We start from the raw sequence: 15,228 nt of genomic DNA, 5'->3' as shown, positions 1-15,228 counted from the left end.
CTCTCCCCTCTCATTGATATGCATCTCCTAGTTAGATCTTGCGTGATTGTAGGAAAAAATTTAAATTACTACGTCCCCCAACACCAAATGTGGTGAAGTATCATGTAGTCGACGTTCACATGACACTACTAAGGGAATCAGAACATACGTACTAACAAAATATCAAACACATATCAAGTTCACATGATTACTTGCAACATGATTTCTCCCGTGACCTCAAGAACAAAAGTAACTACTCACAAATGATAATCATGCTTAAGATCGGAGGGGTATTAAATAGCATATTGGATCTGAACATATAATCTTCCACCAAATAAACCATATAGTAATCAACTACAAGATGTAATCAACACTTAGTCACCCACAAGCACCAATCTATAGTTCCGGTAACAAGATTGAACACAAGAGATGAACTGGAGTTTGAGATGAGATGGTGTTGTTGAAGATGTTGATGGATATTGCCCTCCCCAAGATGGGAGAGTTGTTGGTGATGATGATGGCGATGATTTCCCCCTCCGGGAGGGAAGTTCTCCCGGCGGAATTGCTCCGCCGGACGGCAAAAGTGCTCCTGCCCAAGTTCCGCCTTAATACGGCGGCGCTCCATCCCGAAAGTCATCTCCTTATTTTTTTTTTTTAGGTCAAAATGACATATACCAGAAGATGGGCACCAGAGGTGGGCCTGGGTGAGCACAACCCACCGGGGCGCGCCATGGTGCCTCGTGGGCCACTCCTCCATCTTCTCGCCCCTCCCAAAGCTTCCAGGATTTCTTAGTGCTAGAAAAAAAATCCAAAAACTTTAGTGGTGTTTGGACTTCATTTGGTACTGATATTCTGAAAAACCAAAAATAGGCATAAAAAACAGCAACTGGCAGTGGGCACTAAGTTAAGGCCTAATTTGGCAACACAGCTTTTCCAAAACTATAGTAAATGAAAACCTCAGTATTTCAATGTGTGGACAATGAATACTCCGGTTTTTTAAAACAACAGTTTTTCTCAGTCTTAGCAAAACTACCAACGTGTTTGGCAAGTGTAGTTTTTCTCAATTTTCTAATTTTGACTACTCATTGCATGGATAATCCTGAAGATGGCTAGTTGAACTCAACTGAGCTACACTCAAGTAGTTATACAATGACATGATCGGCTTGTGTTAATTAACAGCAGTCGCCCGCCGCTTGCATGTAGCCTTGTCATGAACGCGCATGTCCTCTCTCCTATACGCTATGATCTGTAGTAGAGTTATCTTGTACCTCTGGCGGCATGGAATTGATTAGCTATAGCCTGCTCTGTACAACTGTGCTCCAAGTATCAATTGAGCTGCCTTTTGTTGTGCTAGCATAATAGTCAACGATTGAAGAGATCAACAATCAGGAAAAAGATGGACTCGAGAGAACGTTTCTCAGTTTAGAAAAAAGAGGTTGTGACCCAGATGTCTGTTTTTGAGCCCGGGCTCAGATCCGAAATCCACACCGATAGCTGGCATGTGGATCCGTGCACCCTGGCGTATTTTCCAGCCGTATGTCGCGAGAATCGCTCCATCCCACTGCGCATTTATTGGGACGGCGCGTGGCATTGTTGGTGCGGATCAGCTGCTCGCTGGATGGCTCGGCAATATTTCTGAGCCCGCGTGGGCCGTGCATGCCATCCGTCCCAATAACGGCGTCCACACCAGCTGCCATAAATATCTCCCCACGCACGCCACCCCTCGCACACAACCACCCACTTTTGGTAAAAATAATCCCCTTCGTCCCATGCATCCCATCTCTGCCGTCATTAGTTGGATCACCTCGCCCTGAAAATCCATGGAGAATTTTCACACCTTCAGACAAATACGATTTCCACTTTTTACCTCTCCCATGACTCCGTCGACTTGAGCCGGCAGCTGTGTCTCCATGCGTTCGGCGCAGAGTCGGATGAAGAGGCAGATGACTGCAGCCAGCTGTGTCTCCATGCATTCGGCGCAGAGTCCACGGATGAAGAGGCAGATGACTGCAGCCAGCGGCAGATCAAAGACCGTGCATCGATCCAAATAATGCACAACACACTAGAGGAAAGCAAGCTAAACCCGCAACTGAACCTTGAATCCGCCGGCTGTGCCACTCCTGGCGGATTCAGCAACACCACCGCATCGGATGCAGATGCAAATGCTATTCTTTTTGAATCGACAACAATGGTGGTAGGCACTAAAGCAGCTACTCGTTGTGTACACTTTATACTGCCCTGCGGTATGCCCCCCGCGCCACTTAAGTAATGTGTAAGCAAATCTCTTAAGCAAACAGAGTTCAGACAATCATAAACATAGTTTTTGCTACGATACACTATGTCACACGCCGTTGTAGAGTGAGGAACAAGCTTGGAGAAGTGCCCAACTGAAACACAATAGAAAATCTCCGAAATAACAACACTACATATTAGAAACTGAAAATTCATAACTCATTTGTCAGCAACACCCAGTGGTCTTGTGCAAGTGTTCCTGCAATGCCCTTCTATCCCACAGTTCTAGCATTGTCCTGGCTTCCGTGGTTTCTTGGGCGCTCCCCTCTCTTCAATATGAACTTTTAAAATTTTGCACCAACTTCAGTACTCACCGAGCAACCATATACGATCTCCTGCATGCATTTTGTCCTCTAGGTGGACCTTATTCCAGTACCGATCTCCCAATAGTACTCCCTCCGTAAACTAATATAAGAGCGTTTAGAATACTAAAATAGTGATCTAAACGCTCTTATATTAGTTTACAGAGGGAGTACAAATTATGAAATCGTAGGCCTCGCCCAACGAATCAAAGCTGAGGCCAAGTTCAGGACGTACTAGACTCTTATCAGGTTCCTCTGCATACTTGTGAATCGACTGCTCCAGAGCGCTCATCCGAAAAGGACATGGTGCCCGGTCTGATGGCTCACTCCCTAGACAAAGCCTGAATTTTTAAAACGTACATGCTCATTTTCAGGTCAGTCATCCCAGATGCATCTTGTAGATTAATGTCAGTGGTTCTGTACGCTAAATGACTACAAAGTAAACCACTTTTCTGAAGAAAAATGCACTCTGCATATAAGTGGCATACATAGCTGAAGAAAAACAGTTGACAATCAAGGGGGATTTTACTTCACACCTTTTAGTCCAGCCAGGGGCCTCTGGATTGACTCTGTCGATCGACTGCACCGACCTCGTCGGAGATGCATCACGGCGAGGGCGCACGGCTTCCCGCGCTCCAGTACTGCCGCGCTCTATCTGGGCCATCTTCTCCGACCTTTTCAGCCATACCAGACCCAGCATTTGAATCCCACAAGACGGGCTCCGTTGTCTGAAAGGAGAACGAGGGGAACCGGATCTGGCTGCTCAAGGTTGCCAGCCAACTCCTCTCTTATAGCGGGAACCTGAATAAACAACGGCAATCACCGGCAAGAAGGCCAACTCGTCAGAGTTTTCCTGCGTGACATACAACTTTGCCCAGGAAATCGGAAAAGCAATTTCATAGATCTGTACAGACTACAGACTAACCTGTCGACGGTGTCCAGCAGGAACTCCATACCAGACCCATCCATTCCCTCGCCGTCGACGGCAAAGAACGAGCGCCGCCGCAACAAACAGACGCAGAACGAGAAGAGAACGGGGATAGCGGTCAAGCGAGACTTCCGTCCTGGACCATTATCTGATCCCTGGCTCGGCAAAAAGGTTCACGTCCTGGTCCACGGCCCAGCGCGCCATCCCGTGGCCTCCGTCCCTTCCCTACGCTTCGGCCCCAGGCATATACGCCCGAATTTCTGCCGCTCGCGTCGGACGCTCCAGCTGGAATTGTTCGCATCCCGAACCAGGTATTGACGCGCGCGATTTCGGGTGCAGCTGGGCTCGGGCACCAAAACGCCACGTCCCCCTACACCAGCCAGTTCTGAGCTCATAGTGGGTGATCCAGATCCGTTGCCTTCGTTCTTGGGTCACTACCAAAATTCAACGACTTCAGTGAAAAACTACGATGCAAAGATACTATGGAAGACATATACACCTAGCGGCTACAGGGTTCTGATGCACCTTTAATACAACATCAGGCAGACAGGAATTCTGAAATACCCGAGAGTGGATCTAAACCCTGCACTTCATCCAAAAAGACCCGAGATAAAAAAAAACGATGCAGCACACAAGCAAGCTCATTAGGAAACCATATTGGTATTCAGTCGGACATTGCATACGACAAGGTAACAATAAACTTATTGCACAAAAAAAGTTGAGTTTACCGGTACCGGACAACAAAGACCAAAACAAATTGTTCAAATCATATAGTGATATATGGAAGTAAAACTTCCTCACAGAACGAGGATTATAACGTGCTGTTGCCGACAGCAAACGCAAACGATGCAACATAAGTAGATGCAGTATACTTCGAGGGCCAACTTGCCAGCAAGCTAACTGTTCCTCGAACTTAATTCATAGTAGCCATAGATGAGCACGAGCAACACTAAACGGCATTTAGTCTCCACCACAGCAGCCACACACTGGCCATTCTCTGTATGGTAGACAGTTTATCCAATGAGAGAGCTGAAGCACATAGCGCGCCTACAGTGACTGGATTCGAGTTCCTTCGATCAAACCCCTCATGCCTGAGCATCCAAGCGTTCTGCGTACAATTCATCCCCATCAGACAGTCCACAGATCAATCACCCTCCAACCTCCAACTGGCCCCGGAAGACCTGGCACACCCTGTACTTTCACAGATCAAACAATACACAAGAGTTAAAACATCATAAGAATCTACTTATCAGAAGTAGATTGGGCAAACAAGTTCAAGGCAACAAAAGTACAGCCAAGAGAGACGATTCATCAGTCTTCGTAACAGCAAAAAAAATGAAATATATTTGACATTGTTAGACAAGTTTGGTATTCCTTCTGCAGATTGACATTACATGCAGAATAACATATCTGGGTGAATGCAGTGCCAGAAAACAGGTACTCCCTCTGTAAACTAATATAAGATGTTTAAAACAGGAAATGCATTGGAGCACCCTGGTGCCACTCACCCCTATATGGAAGTAGTATTAAAAAAAATCAGAAAATTTCAAAAAAAAACTGAAATTTTGGGATATCAAACCTGGGTGCTCGTTGTACACGGGTTTTCATTTTCACGGGAAATGGGTGCCTGTGGTATCCGTCGCGCAGGAATTACGGTCCAACATACAATACAACCAATTTTTTGCTATACATACGAATTTATTTATTTTACTGACATTACCACGGGCACCCAATCCCCACGAAACTTTACAGGTGTGTACAACAGGCACCCAGGTTTTATAACCCAAAATTTCAGAATTTTTTGAAAATTCATAATATGTTTTTAATGCCATATTCATATTGGGATTTGTGCACCCGAGAGCCACAAATCCTCTCCTGTTTAAAACATCTTATATTAATTTACAGAGGGAGTAACTTGCAGCTCAGGATTGAAACTACGACCCTTATACAACATACCATCTAGTACAGTCAACATATATGATTTAACATAGTAGAAATGATCACCGAACAGTTTCAAACCAAATGAGAAACTGCACGAGAAGGAGCAATTCATGCTAAGATACCAGTTGCACAAATGATGGCACAGCAAGAAATGCTAACACAAGAGGAATGAACGATTGTGTCTATAAGAAATGCACTAAAAAGTTGTAAGTTACTAAGTTTCAGATAGGATCATTAGACTTTGAAACGCAGTTTCATGTCGTACACCAACTCCCTTTCAACCATCATCAAGGAGAAGGGGTAAACATAAAAAGAAAAAGAAAAACATAAAATGCACATCCTAAAGAAGGCCAGGACATCAGAAAAAAGAATAACAAGGAAAAATGCTGGAATGGGAGTTAGCATAGAACTTACCAAACCTAACAGCAGCACTTGCTATGCTTCCAAGACCACCATTCTCCAAAAGAAATTTAACACTATGAAAGGGCTGCAGGTATGGGTCCGAATTGAATAGGTATATCAAGCTGTGCCACTTACTCCAACAGATCCTCAGCGACTCCTATCCACATAGAAAAACATATAACTGAGCACTAATTCAGATATATAAACAAAATTAGCTCCAACAGAAGATGAAACAACGCCATTACAGACTAACATATGGTAAGAGAAGTACTGCTCATGTCTAGAATCCAATTTTTCAATCTACAGGAAGAAGATTTTTACCAGTAGTAACCATCCAGGTACAAGCTACTCCGTCACACAAGATAACGGCCAGATCCGATAGGTTTTGCCGGCTGCTTTTCAGCCACTTGACCACTATGCTGATTAATTTGTTGGTGGTTTTGAACCATATTCTGCTTTGCAGGGTCAAAAAGGTGGAAATCTTGCCATGTTTTCTCACTGGCCCCTAAGGTGTGCACCCCAGAAACCTGCTGTTTCCCAGGGAAAGGGAAGGGAGTGGTGAATGCACTGCTGGTAGTGGCAACATCAGGATAAATAGCTTTTGAGTTATGAACACGTTCCATTGATGGCTGGTAGCCATCCAGCCAGCTGTAATCATCAATCTGTTGGTGCTGCAGCTTCTCAAATGGCATAATATCATCATCATGGCGCTTTGGAGTGATGTGGTTAAATCCTGGAGGAGGACCAACGGGCCTTGATGGACGACTTACAGGATTCTTCTTTGATACAGCTACAGGTGCATCAGTGAGATTGATTGTCATCCCACCAGATGCTGCTACTGAGGGAACAATTGAATCAGAAGTGGATGGGATGGTTTCTTCAGTCGCTTTCACCTGATTATGCATCAAACTTGTATTGTTGCACACAGATTCAACAGATACATGTGGAGAATATACCATTGACTGTAATCCACTCGGTCCACCCTGAAACCTCTGCTCAGGAAATCCATTTCCAGCCAAATGAACATTATTTAATCCCATCATTAAGAGTTTTTCTTGTTCAAGGAGCAATTTTGAATAATCTGGGCTGCCAAAATGTGGAACCATTGCTGCAGATACACGCGGATCAGAGATGGCAGCTGAGAAAGTAGGCATTGTGTTCAGAGGGCCAACAAGTGGTGCACCATTACTTGCCCAGCTGGAAGTAGCCATCTCAACAGGCTGCACAAATTCGTAAGTTGTCGACATTGAAACATTGCTAGAAATACCCTCTTGCCTGCCATTGAAAGCCCAACCACCAGAAGACATGGGAAGTGACTCATTAACATTACAGTTTCCAGGACCTGATGCAGATGCAGTACTCTGAATAGTAACTGGTCTGCCCATTGTTGGCCACCCAGCAGTAGACATCTGTAGAGGCTGGATATATCCATTAACGGGTAGTTCGGTAAGTACTTTTGGGAGCTTCTCAGACGCTGTAGGTTTGAAAACAATTTCTTCATCATCTTCTCCCTCTGAACACAACTGTACTCCCGACTGCATTGCTCCAAGATTAGTTGCCACTGCATCAAAAAAATTACCAATTTCATGTTCCAGCTCAACAGCATTTGTTTCAGGTGCATTGTGAGATCTATGAGTAGAGATGGCAGCTTCAAAAACAGGAGGCTCCTTGGCCACAACAAACTTTCTTGAAGATGGGTCAAAATATATTCTCAGTTGATCAATCTGGACAAAATTGAGTAGAGCCTTCCCTGCAGAAAGTATCCGTTGTGCCCGTGCTTTCTTCTCCTTGGTGCTACCATCACTTCCAAATGTGTGCTTGCTTGAGAAATCCAAGATAATATGTGCAGGCACCAAGGGGGAAAATCCCCTTAATTCAAAATCTTCCCACAATGCAAGTCGATTGCCAGTTTCACCCTCTTCATACACGCCCATATCAAAAAAGCAAGCCTCATCATCATCACCATCAATGGACGCAAGGTCTGTAAGGATGAGCTTATTCATAAGCAAGACACACTGGTTCCAGAAGAAAGATCGAGCATTCGCATGCTTCTCGTCCATCTCCGAATCAGCAGCTAACTCCGGATGGCATGCCAGCCATTCGATGTAGACCACAATGGCTGGAAGATAGAAACTTGATGCAATGTCACGAAGCTCTGAGCACCTTTTGAGAATATGTCCAACAAACTCAAAAGCAGCTGTAAATGCATTTTGAAGAAGTACCCTGCGTTGGACAATTTCAGCATATGACTGGTTATCTGGTTCCTTTTTCACGTTGTGCACTGTGAATATAAGGATTGCAACAAGTCGAACAATAACTAATGCGTTCTCTGCAGCATCAGAACCAAAATGGAACTCTTCATTTGGACCAGAAGAGAGGAGAACTTTCAGATCGTTGATGACCACATCAAACAGTTCCTCAAATGTCTCCAAACTGCCAAAGAGATAAAAGACAATTAGCTGGACAGTACGGAGGGGGGGGGGGGGGGGGGTGTTAAGAGATAAGCAACAGGAAGTACCTAGTCCTTGTGAAAAGAATTCCATTGAGCCTAACAAACCGTACAAAGAAGGACTTCAGTGTATCAGGAATACTTTGCTCTCGCTCTTTTGAAGCTGCTTCAGTATTAACATCCTTGGGCTGAAACCTTATTTCGCCCCGTCCTCCTCTGCCCCTACCAGCTGACCGTGGGGGTAATGTCCTAGCAATTGCAACTTTGTTGTTGCTTGGCAGCTGTGCATAGCCCTGGCGATTCTGCAAAAGTAATACAGTTAGAAATTCCTAAGGCATAGTGCAAAGCTGACAAAATTTCCCGAAACACTTCCAAGTTCTGTTAATAGGTGAAATCGGTGAAATGAGGGCTCAGGACAAGATTGTAACGCATTTAGCAAAACCAGTAGAGCTATTCGAGCGTCTTGTTGAATCTTACGAGTTCGAGGCTCAGGCTCCAGTTGCGCTAGAACCTAACCCAAAACAAAGCAGAGCTCGAACTACTTTGAGAACCCTACTTAAGCATACCTATTATGAGTGAACGGAAGAGATGTAAAAGCAAACAAACAGAAACCTCACGAAACTGCAAACATAAAGAACTTGTAAGGGAGAACATAGCAGCACAAGGACTGAAGAAGAAATAAAACTCACAATCTAGCAAATAAAGCACAACTATGGCTTGGGACATTCATATGTCTTAAAGACCAGTAATATTGAGAAAACAAGTCATAACAATTGGTGTCAAATTCATGAGGCGACACTGATCATCTGATATACTGAGGTACAACAGGTCAGAGAACCATGACTTAGGTGTGGCCGTGGACCTAGACCGGGCCTAGACTGAGTACGATGTCTGTATAGACAGGACTTGGATGAGCTCAAAGACACAGCAGAGATATAGAGAAGGCTGAGTTGTTGATGATGGCTTAACATGATTGGTTTGTTTTCCCCTAGCAAAGCACGTGTAGTTAACCCTCACAACAAAAAACATAACGAGATGCAACTGAGTCTGGACAATCTTATTATATTTATATCAAACAAGAAGTACAATATTAGATGAAAGCAAAGCAGCTTCCAGTACTACATAGCACTGCAGATACTCTCTTCCATGCAAAATTATACAGATGTGACTGAAGGCTAACAGATTCTACACTGGACGACAAATAATGTGGAAACAGCAGTATACAATACTACAGAAATTAAGTTAGCGAAGAACATAGCACCATTACCTTCTCAAAAGCGAGAATCAAGTTGTCCCGTGCTGTGGAGAAGGGAGTGTCTGCAGCTAAGCTTCGAAAGTATCTGTAGACAGCCACCACCTCATTGCCAGAGTAAGAAGCTAATATTGCAAGCTGACAAAACCAATCAGGGTCATCATTAGAAAACTGAACAGAGAATACATGAACATTTGATGAATATAGAGTTGAGATTAAACCTGATGGTGTGGGTTGCCGCTGGAAGGGCAGATTGAAGCTGCCTCCTTGTAGTAATTAGAAGCAGCATTATATTCACGTCTTACAGAATCAGCATCACCAAACATACCCTTATAGCGGGCCAAATCACCAAGATATATGAGACAACGGTGGCATGATATCAGGGCTTTCTTAGCATCAGCTGTTCTCTTATCATTTTTGCCAGGGTTGCTTGCATTCTCAGGAGACTCCGAGAAGTGACCCAGAGGAAGGTCGTAGTTGGATTTGATCTTGAACATCAAATCATGATAGAAGCCCGATGCTTCTGAAAGAAAGCTCCTGAAGGCCGACTTAATTCTCTTAATTCGATCAGGGTTGGCATTGTTCTTCCCATTCTGAGATGCAGCTGAACCTGCAGAACTAATGTGGTGCCTGAACTCCTCGATTCTTTTGTAGTGCAACTGCCACAAAATATACTCGATCTCATGCTTTTCACAGAAGTCATGATCTGCCAGAATCATTTTCTCAAAATTCTCACGCATCTGAAGCCATATGTTGGGATCTGATGGGACTTTGGACTGTGCTGACTTCTCAAGATGACTTTTGAGTTCGGCATTCTACACAAGTAACACCACTTCATCATCATTTATATCCAAAGGTCACGCATGAAATAATTTTACTACTGATCAATTTATCAAACAGGAAACCCCAAAACTCAACAAAGAAGATGGAAACTAATTAACGTTGTTCTTCCCCCTCAAACTTGCAAACATTCAGGGAAATGATTAACTCGGATTGTCAGAGTATTTTATTTTTTCTTGGTAACAATCAACGGTTAGTGGTTGAAAAATCATTCATAATAAACAATTCACACAAATTGGCCTATCCAAGAAGGCAAAGCAAGAAAATACACCAATCACATACAAGGCAAGGTACAGCAAGCCACATGGAACACAGCCCAACAAGCAACCTAGTGTGAAATAGCTAGATGTCAGGTATGCAAGGAGAGTTCACCTTCTTAAGGAGGCGCTGCACGAGGTCCCGCGATGGCGGAACAGCAGTACTATCCATCGGAACAGTCATCATTCATCAATTGAACATCAGTACCATCACCTGCAACGAACTATAAGCGCTGCAATTACCAACGGAATCAATCATCTGAGGACAATACAGCACAAAAATAATGCAAAATAGCGAGCCCGAGTGGTAAAGGAAACCTGACCCAGCCCTAACTACCCGCCCAGCTAAAACAAATCAAGAAAATAAATCCCTGCGCCCAAATCCGCCGGCGGCAACAGAGGACCTCTTCCCGGATCTCCCTTAACCCCAACAACCGACGGCCAGGGAGGCGGGTTCTAGTCAAAACCTAGTGCTCCGGAGCTGGAAAACTCGCAATCCTGGGGGCGATGAGGAATAATCTGCGCGAATCGAAGCGGCGGGGGGGGGGGGGGGGGGGGGGATTGATACCTGATCGTCGTCGTCGTCGCCGTCGCGACGGGAGCGAGAGAAGGAGAGGGGAATTTTGGGGAGGAGGAGAAGAGAGGAAGGGCAGGCTATTTTTCGTCTTTTTGTTTACGGGATGGTGTGTGGTCTGGTGTGTCGTCGCCGTGCCGTGTTCGGGTTGGACTCGAGTACTCGACCAAAGGCGGTCGGTAGATGGTCCCGGAGCCTGCCGAGTGGGCCCTTACTTTTTTTTAGCATCAATACAGACACAAGCGCTCATATACACGCGCATACACTTACTCCTATGAACACACGCACCACACCCTACCCCTATGAGCACCTCCGAGAGACTGAGCCGGCATATCATCTTGAGATTTACGAAGTCACGGTAGGCGTCTCGTCGTCGACGGGAACATCTCCTCCCACTGAAAGCGCATCGTCGAAAATCCTGAAATAAATTCAGGAATAATGCGAGCATCAGGATTTGAACCCTGGTGGGTTGGGGATACCACTATCCACCTAACCAACTCAACCATAGGTTGATTCGCGGGCCCTTACTTTTTTACATAGTACCTCTGTCTTGGACTCCTGGTTTATAAGTCTTTTTGTATTTTGTGCAAATTTTAACTAGAGATTTAATTAGTAAAATATTAATGTATGTCAAAAAAATTATATCCTTGAATTCGTATTTAAACATAGTTTCTAATTGTATTGTTTTTTAGACATACGTTAACATTTTGTTAGTTAAATTGAAGATCAAAATTCGACACAGAATACAAAAGGGAATAATAAACCAGCATATGACCGTGCGTTGTAATGGGAAAAAAAATCAACATATATATATATATATAATCGTAATGTCCCATAGTGAATTCACCATGAAGAACACGCTCGTTATCCCATCAAGCAAAATACACAAAAGCACAATAATAAAGTCTAAAAGAAATGCATTTTTTCAATAAAGAGTATATATTAATGTCGTGAAGATATCAATTACACCTAACCTCCATAACAACGCAATGCCCTAATGGCATGACGGATGCACACAGCCAAAAAAAGAAGAAGCTAAAAAGAAAAGTCCCGCTACAGAGTTGTAGTCCATGCAGCAGCACAACCACCACCAAGACAACACCTGATATCCAAGTTCTTCAAAAGCAACGCCTCCAAGGAGGAAACAGTGCACCAGCACCGTCGTCGTCCGATCGTAAATCTTGGGTTTTCACCCTGAAGATAATCTCCGCTCTCAAAACACTGCCTTCAATAAGGCCATTCCCAGGCACAACCAATTAAGGCTAGGCCTTGGATTTTCACTCTGAAAGGTAAGACCTTGAACTTCACATGTGTTGTCGCCCCCACTTACATGTCGCTGCTACGAATCCCGAAACTCCAAGCAAGTTCATCAATGTCGTAGGCTCCAATCACCATTACTAGTCCTCCAACCTCAGCTTCCATGACATTCTCCGCCTCTTACTTCACCATGGAGCAAAACATAGCTCCGGATGGCAACAGATAGCAAAGCTTCGCGCCGCTCCCTCCTTAACGGAGGACCAATGGACACGATCGAATCCCACCCGATCCAGCAATCTCCATGCATAACGCGCCCATGGGAGTTCGCTAGCGGAGCCTTCCGAAACCCGACACTCCAGCCAGATCAGGAGGACAGGTGTCAGGCAGATCTTCGTCTTGACGTGAGTGGAACCCTAGGACCGCTGCCATTAATCTGAAGCCTCGCAGGCCAGACGACGCGAGACCACACTCAGCAGGAACGACAGCAACGGCGGGGTAGACCAGTGCCCAACTCTAGGTTGTCAGCATGGCCCAAGGCCACAACTAGTGAAGGAAATATGCCCTAGAGGTAATAATAAAGTTGTTATTTGTATTTCCTTATATCATAATAAATGTTTATTATTCATGCTAGAATTATATTAACCGGAAACTTAGTACATGTGTGAATACATAGACAAACAGAGTGTCACTAGTTTGCCTCTACTTGACTAGCTCATTGAATCAATGATGGTTATGTTTCCTAACCATAGACATGAGTTGTCATTTGATTAATGGGATCACGTCATTAGAGAATGATGTGATTGACTTGACCCATCCGTTAGCTTAGCACGATGATCGTTTAGTTTGTTGCTATTGCTTTCTCCATAACTATACATGTTCCTATGACTATGAGATCATGCAACTCCCGAATCCCGGAGGAACACTTTGTGTGCTACCAAACGTCACAACGTAACTGGGTGATTATAAAGGTGCTCTACAGGTGTCTCCGATGGTGTTTGTTGAGTTGGCATGGATCAAGATTAGGATTTGTCACTCCGATTGTCAGAGAGGTATCTATGGGCCCTCTCGGTAATGTACATCACTATAAGCCTTGCAAGCAATGTAGCTAATGAGTTAGTTACGGGATGTAGCATTATGGAACGAGTAAAAGAGACTTGTCGGTAACGAGTTTGAACTAGGTATTGAGATACCGACGATCGAATCTCGGACAAGTAACATACCGATGACAAAGGGAACAACGTATATCGTTATGCGGTTTGACCGATAAAGATATTCGTCGAATATGCAGGAACCAATATGAGCATCCAGGTTCCGCTATTGGTTATTGACCAGAGTCATGTCTTGGCCATGTCTACATAGTTCTCGAACCCGTAGGGTCCGCACGCTTAATGTTCGGTGACGATCGATATTACGAGTTTATGTGTTTTGATGTACCGAAGGTAGTTCGGAGTCCCGGATTTGATCAAGGACATGACGATGAGTCTCAAAATGGTCGAGACGTAAAGATCGATATATTGGAAGCCTATGTTTGGACATTGGAATGGTTCCGGGTGAAATCGGGAGTATACCGGTGCACCGAGAGGTTACCGGAACCCCCGGTAGGTATATGGGCCTTATTGGGCCTTAGTGGAAGAGAGGGAAAAGAAGCAAAGGAGGGGGCACCCCCCCAAGCCCAATCCGAATTGGGAGGGCCCCCCCTTTTTTCTTCCTTCTTCCTCCTCCTTCCTTCTCTCCTAGAACCAACAAAGGGAAGGGGAATCCTACTCCCGGTGGGAGTAGGACTCCCTTGGGGCGTGCCTAGAGAGGCCACCCCCTCCCCCTCCTCCACTCCTTTATATACGGGGGAGGGGGCACCCCATATACACACAAGTTGATCATTGATCTTTAGCCGTGTGCGGTGCCCCCCTCCACCATAATCCACCTCGGTAATATCATAGCGGTGCTTAGGCGAAGCCCTGTTCCGGTAGCAACATCATCACCGTCATCACGCCGTCGTGCTGACGAAGCTCTTCCTCGAAGCTTTACTAGATCGTGAGTTCGCGGGACGTCACCGAGCTGAACGTGTGCAGATCGCGGAGGTGCCGTATCTTCGGTACTAGATCGGTCGATCATGAAGACGTACGACTACATCAACCGCGTTGTCCTAATGCTCCCGCTTACGGTCTACGAGGGTACGTAGATGATACTCTCCCCTCTCGTTGCTCTGCATCACCATGATCTTGCGTGTGCGTAGGAATTTTTTTGAAATTATTGCGTTCCCCAACAGTGGCATCCGAGCCATGTTTATGCGGAGATGTTATATGCACGAGTAGAACACAAAGGAGTTCTGGGCGTGGGTATATACATATTGCTTGCCGCCACTAGTTGATTCTTGATTCAGTGGCATTGTTGGATGAAGCAGCCCAGACCGACATTACGCGTACGCTTACGCGAGACTAGTTCTACCGACGTGCTTTGCACACAGGTGGCTAGTGGGTGTCTGTTTCTCCAACTTTAGTTGAATCAGATTCAATGAACAAGGTTCTTTCTGAAGATCAAAAAGCAATCACTATACCGCGTCGTGGTTTTTGATGCGTAGGTAAGAACGGTTCTTGCTCGGCCCGTAGCAGCCACGTAAAACTTGCAACAACAAAGTAGAGGATGTCTAACTTGTTTTTGCAGGGCATGTTGTGATGTGATATGGTCAAGACATGATGCTAAATTTTATTGTATGAGATGATCATGTTTTGTAACATAGTTATCGGCAACTGGCAGG

At 44.9% G+C, this 15,228-nt stretch overlaps 1 protein-coding gene across 3 annotated transcripts; it reads right to left on the bottom strand.

The window, feature by feature from the left end:
- Positions 1-4,181: 4,181 nt before the first annotated feature.
- SMG7 (Telomerase activating protein Est1) lies at positions 4,182-11,358 on the bottom strand. 3 transcript variants are annotated; one of them, XM_048673668.2, is made up of 8 exons: positions 11,211-11,358; positions 10,758-10,866; positions 9,767-10,360; positions 9,561-9,683; positions 8,363-8,595; positions 6,166-8,277; positions 5,857-6,001; positions 4,182-4,692 (listed from the first exon to the last, which is right to left on the bottom strand). In XM_048673668.2, exons 2-6 carry the CDS (start codon positions 10,827-10,829, stop codon positions 6,198-6,200), a joined length of 3,102 nt encoding a protein of 1,033 aa, XP_048529625.1. In that variant the 5' UTR covers positions 10,830-10,866; positions 11,211-11,358; the 3' UTR covers positions 4,182-4,692; positions 5,857-6,001; positions 6,166-6,197. The 3 variants fall into 3 exon arrangements, with proteins under 3 accessions (XP_048529625.1, XP_048529626.1, XP_048529627.1); XM_048673669.2 differs by having other exon boundaries at positions 10,758-10,856; XM_048673670.2 differs by having other exon boundaries at positions 10,758-10,875; positions 11,211-11,340.
- Positions 11,359-15,228: the final 3,870 nt, after the last annotated feature.

Source organism: Triticum urartu, chromosome 5A, assembly GCF_056163025.1.
Source record: "Triticum urartu cultivar PI428250 chromosome 5A, HENAU_Tu73, whole genome shotgun sequence".
In the NCBI taxonomy this organism is placed as follows: Eukaryota; Viridiplantae; Streptophyta; class Magnoliopsida; order Poales; family Poaceae; genus Triticum; species Triticum urartu.
This window is presented reverse-complemented; position numbering and strand designations above follow the sequence as displayed.

Bases quoted from the DNA above. Each gene is read 5' to 3' on its own strand.
- SMG7 (XM_048673668.2), bottom strand. From the start codon at position 10,829: ATGATGACTGTTCCGATGGATAGTACTGCTGTTCCGCCATCGCGGGAC. The intron at 9,684-9,766 runs GTTTAATCTCAA...TGGTTTTGTCAG, and splicing joins GCGGCAACCCACACCATCAG to CTTGCAATATTAGCTTCTTA. The intron at 8,278-8,362 runs GTACTTCCTGTT...TCTCTTTGGCAG, and splicing joins ATTCTTTTCACAAGGACTAG to TTTGGAGACATTTGAGGAAC.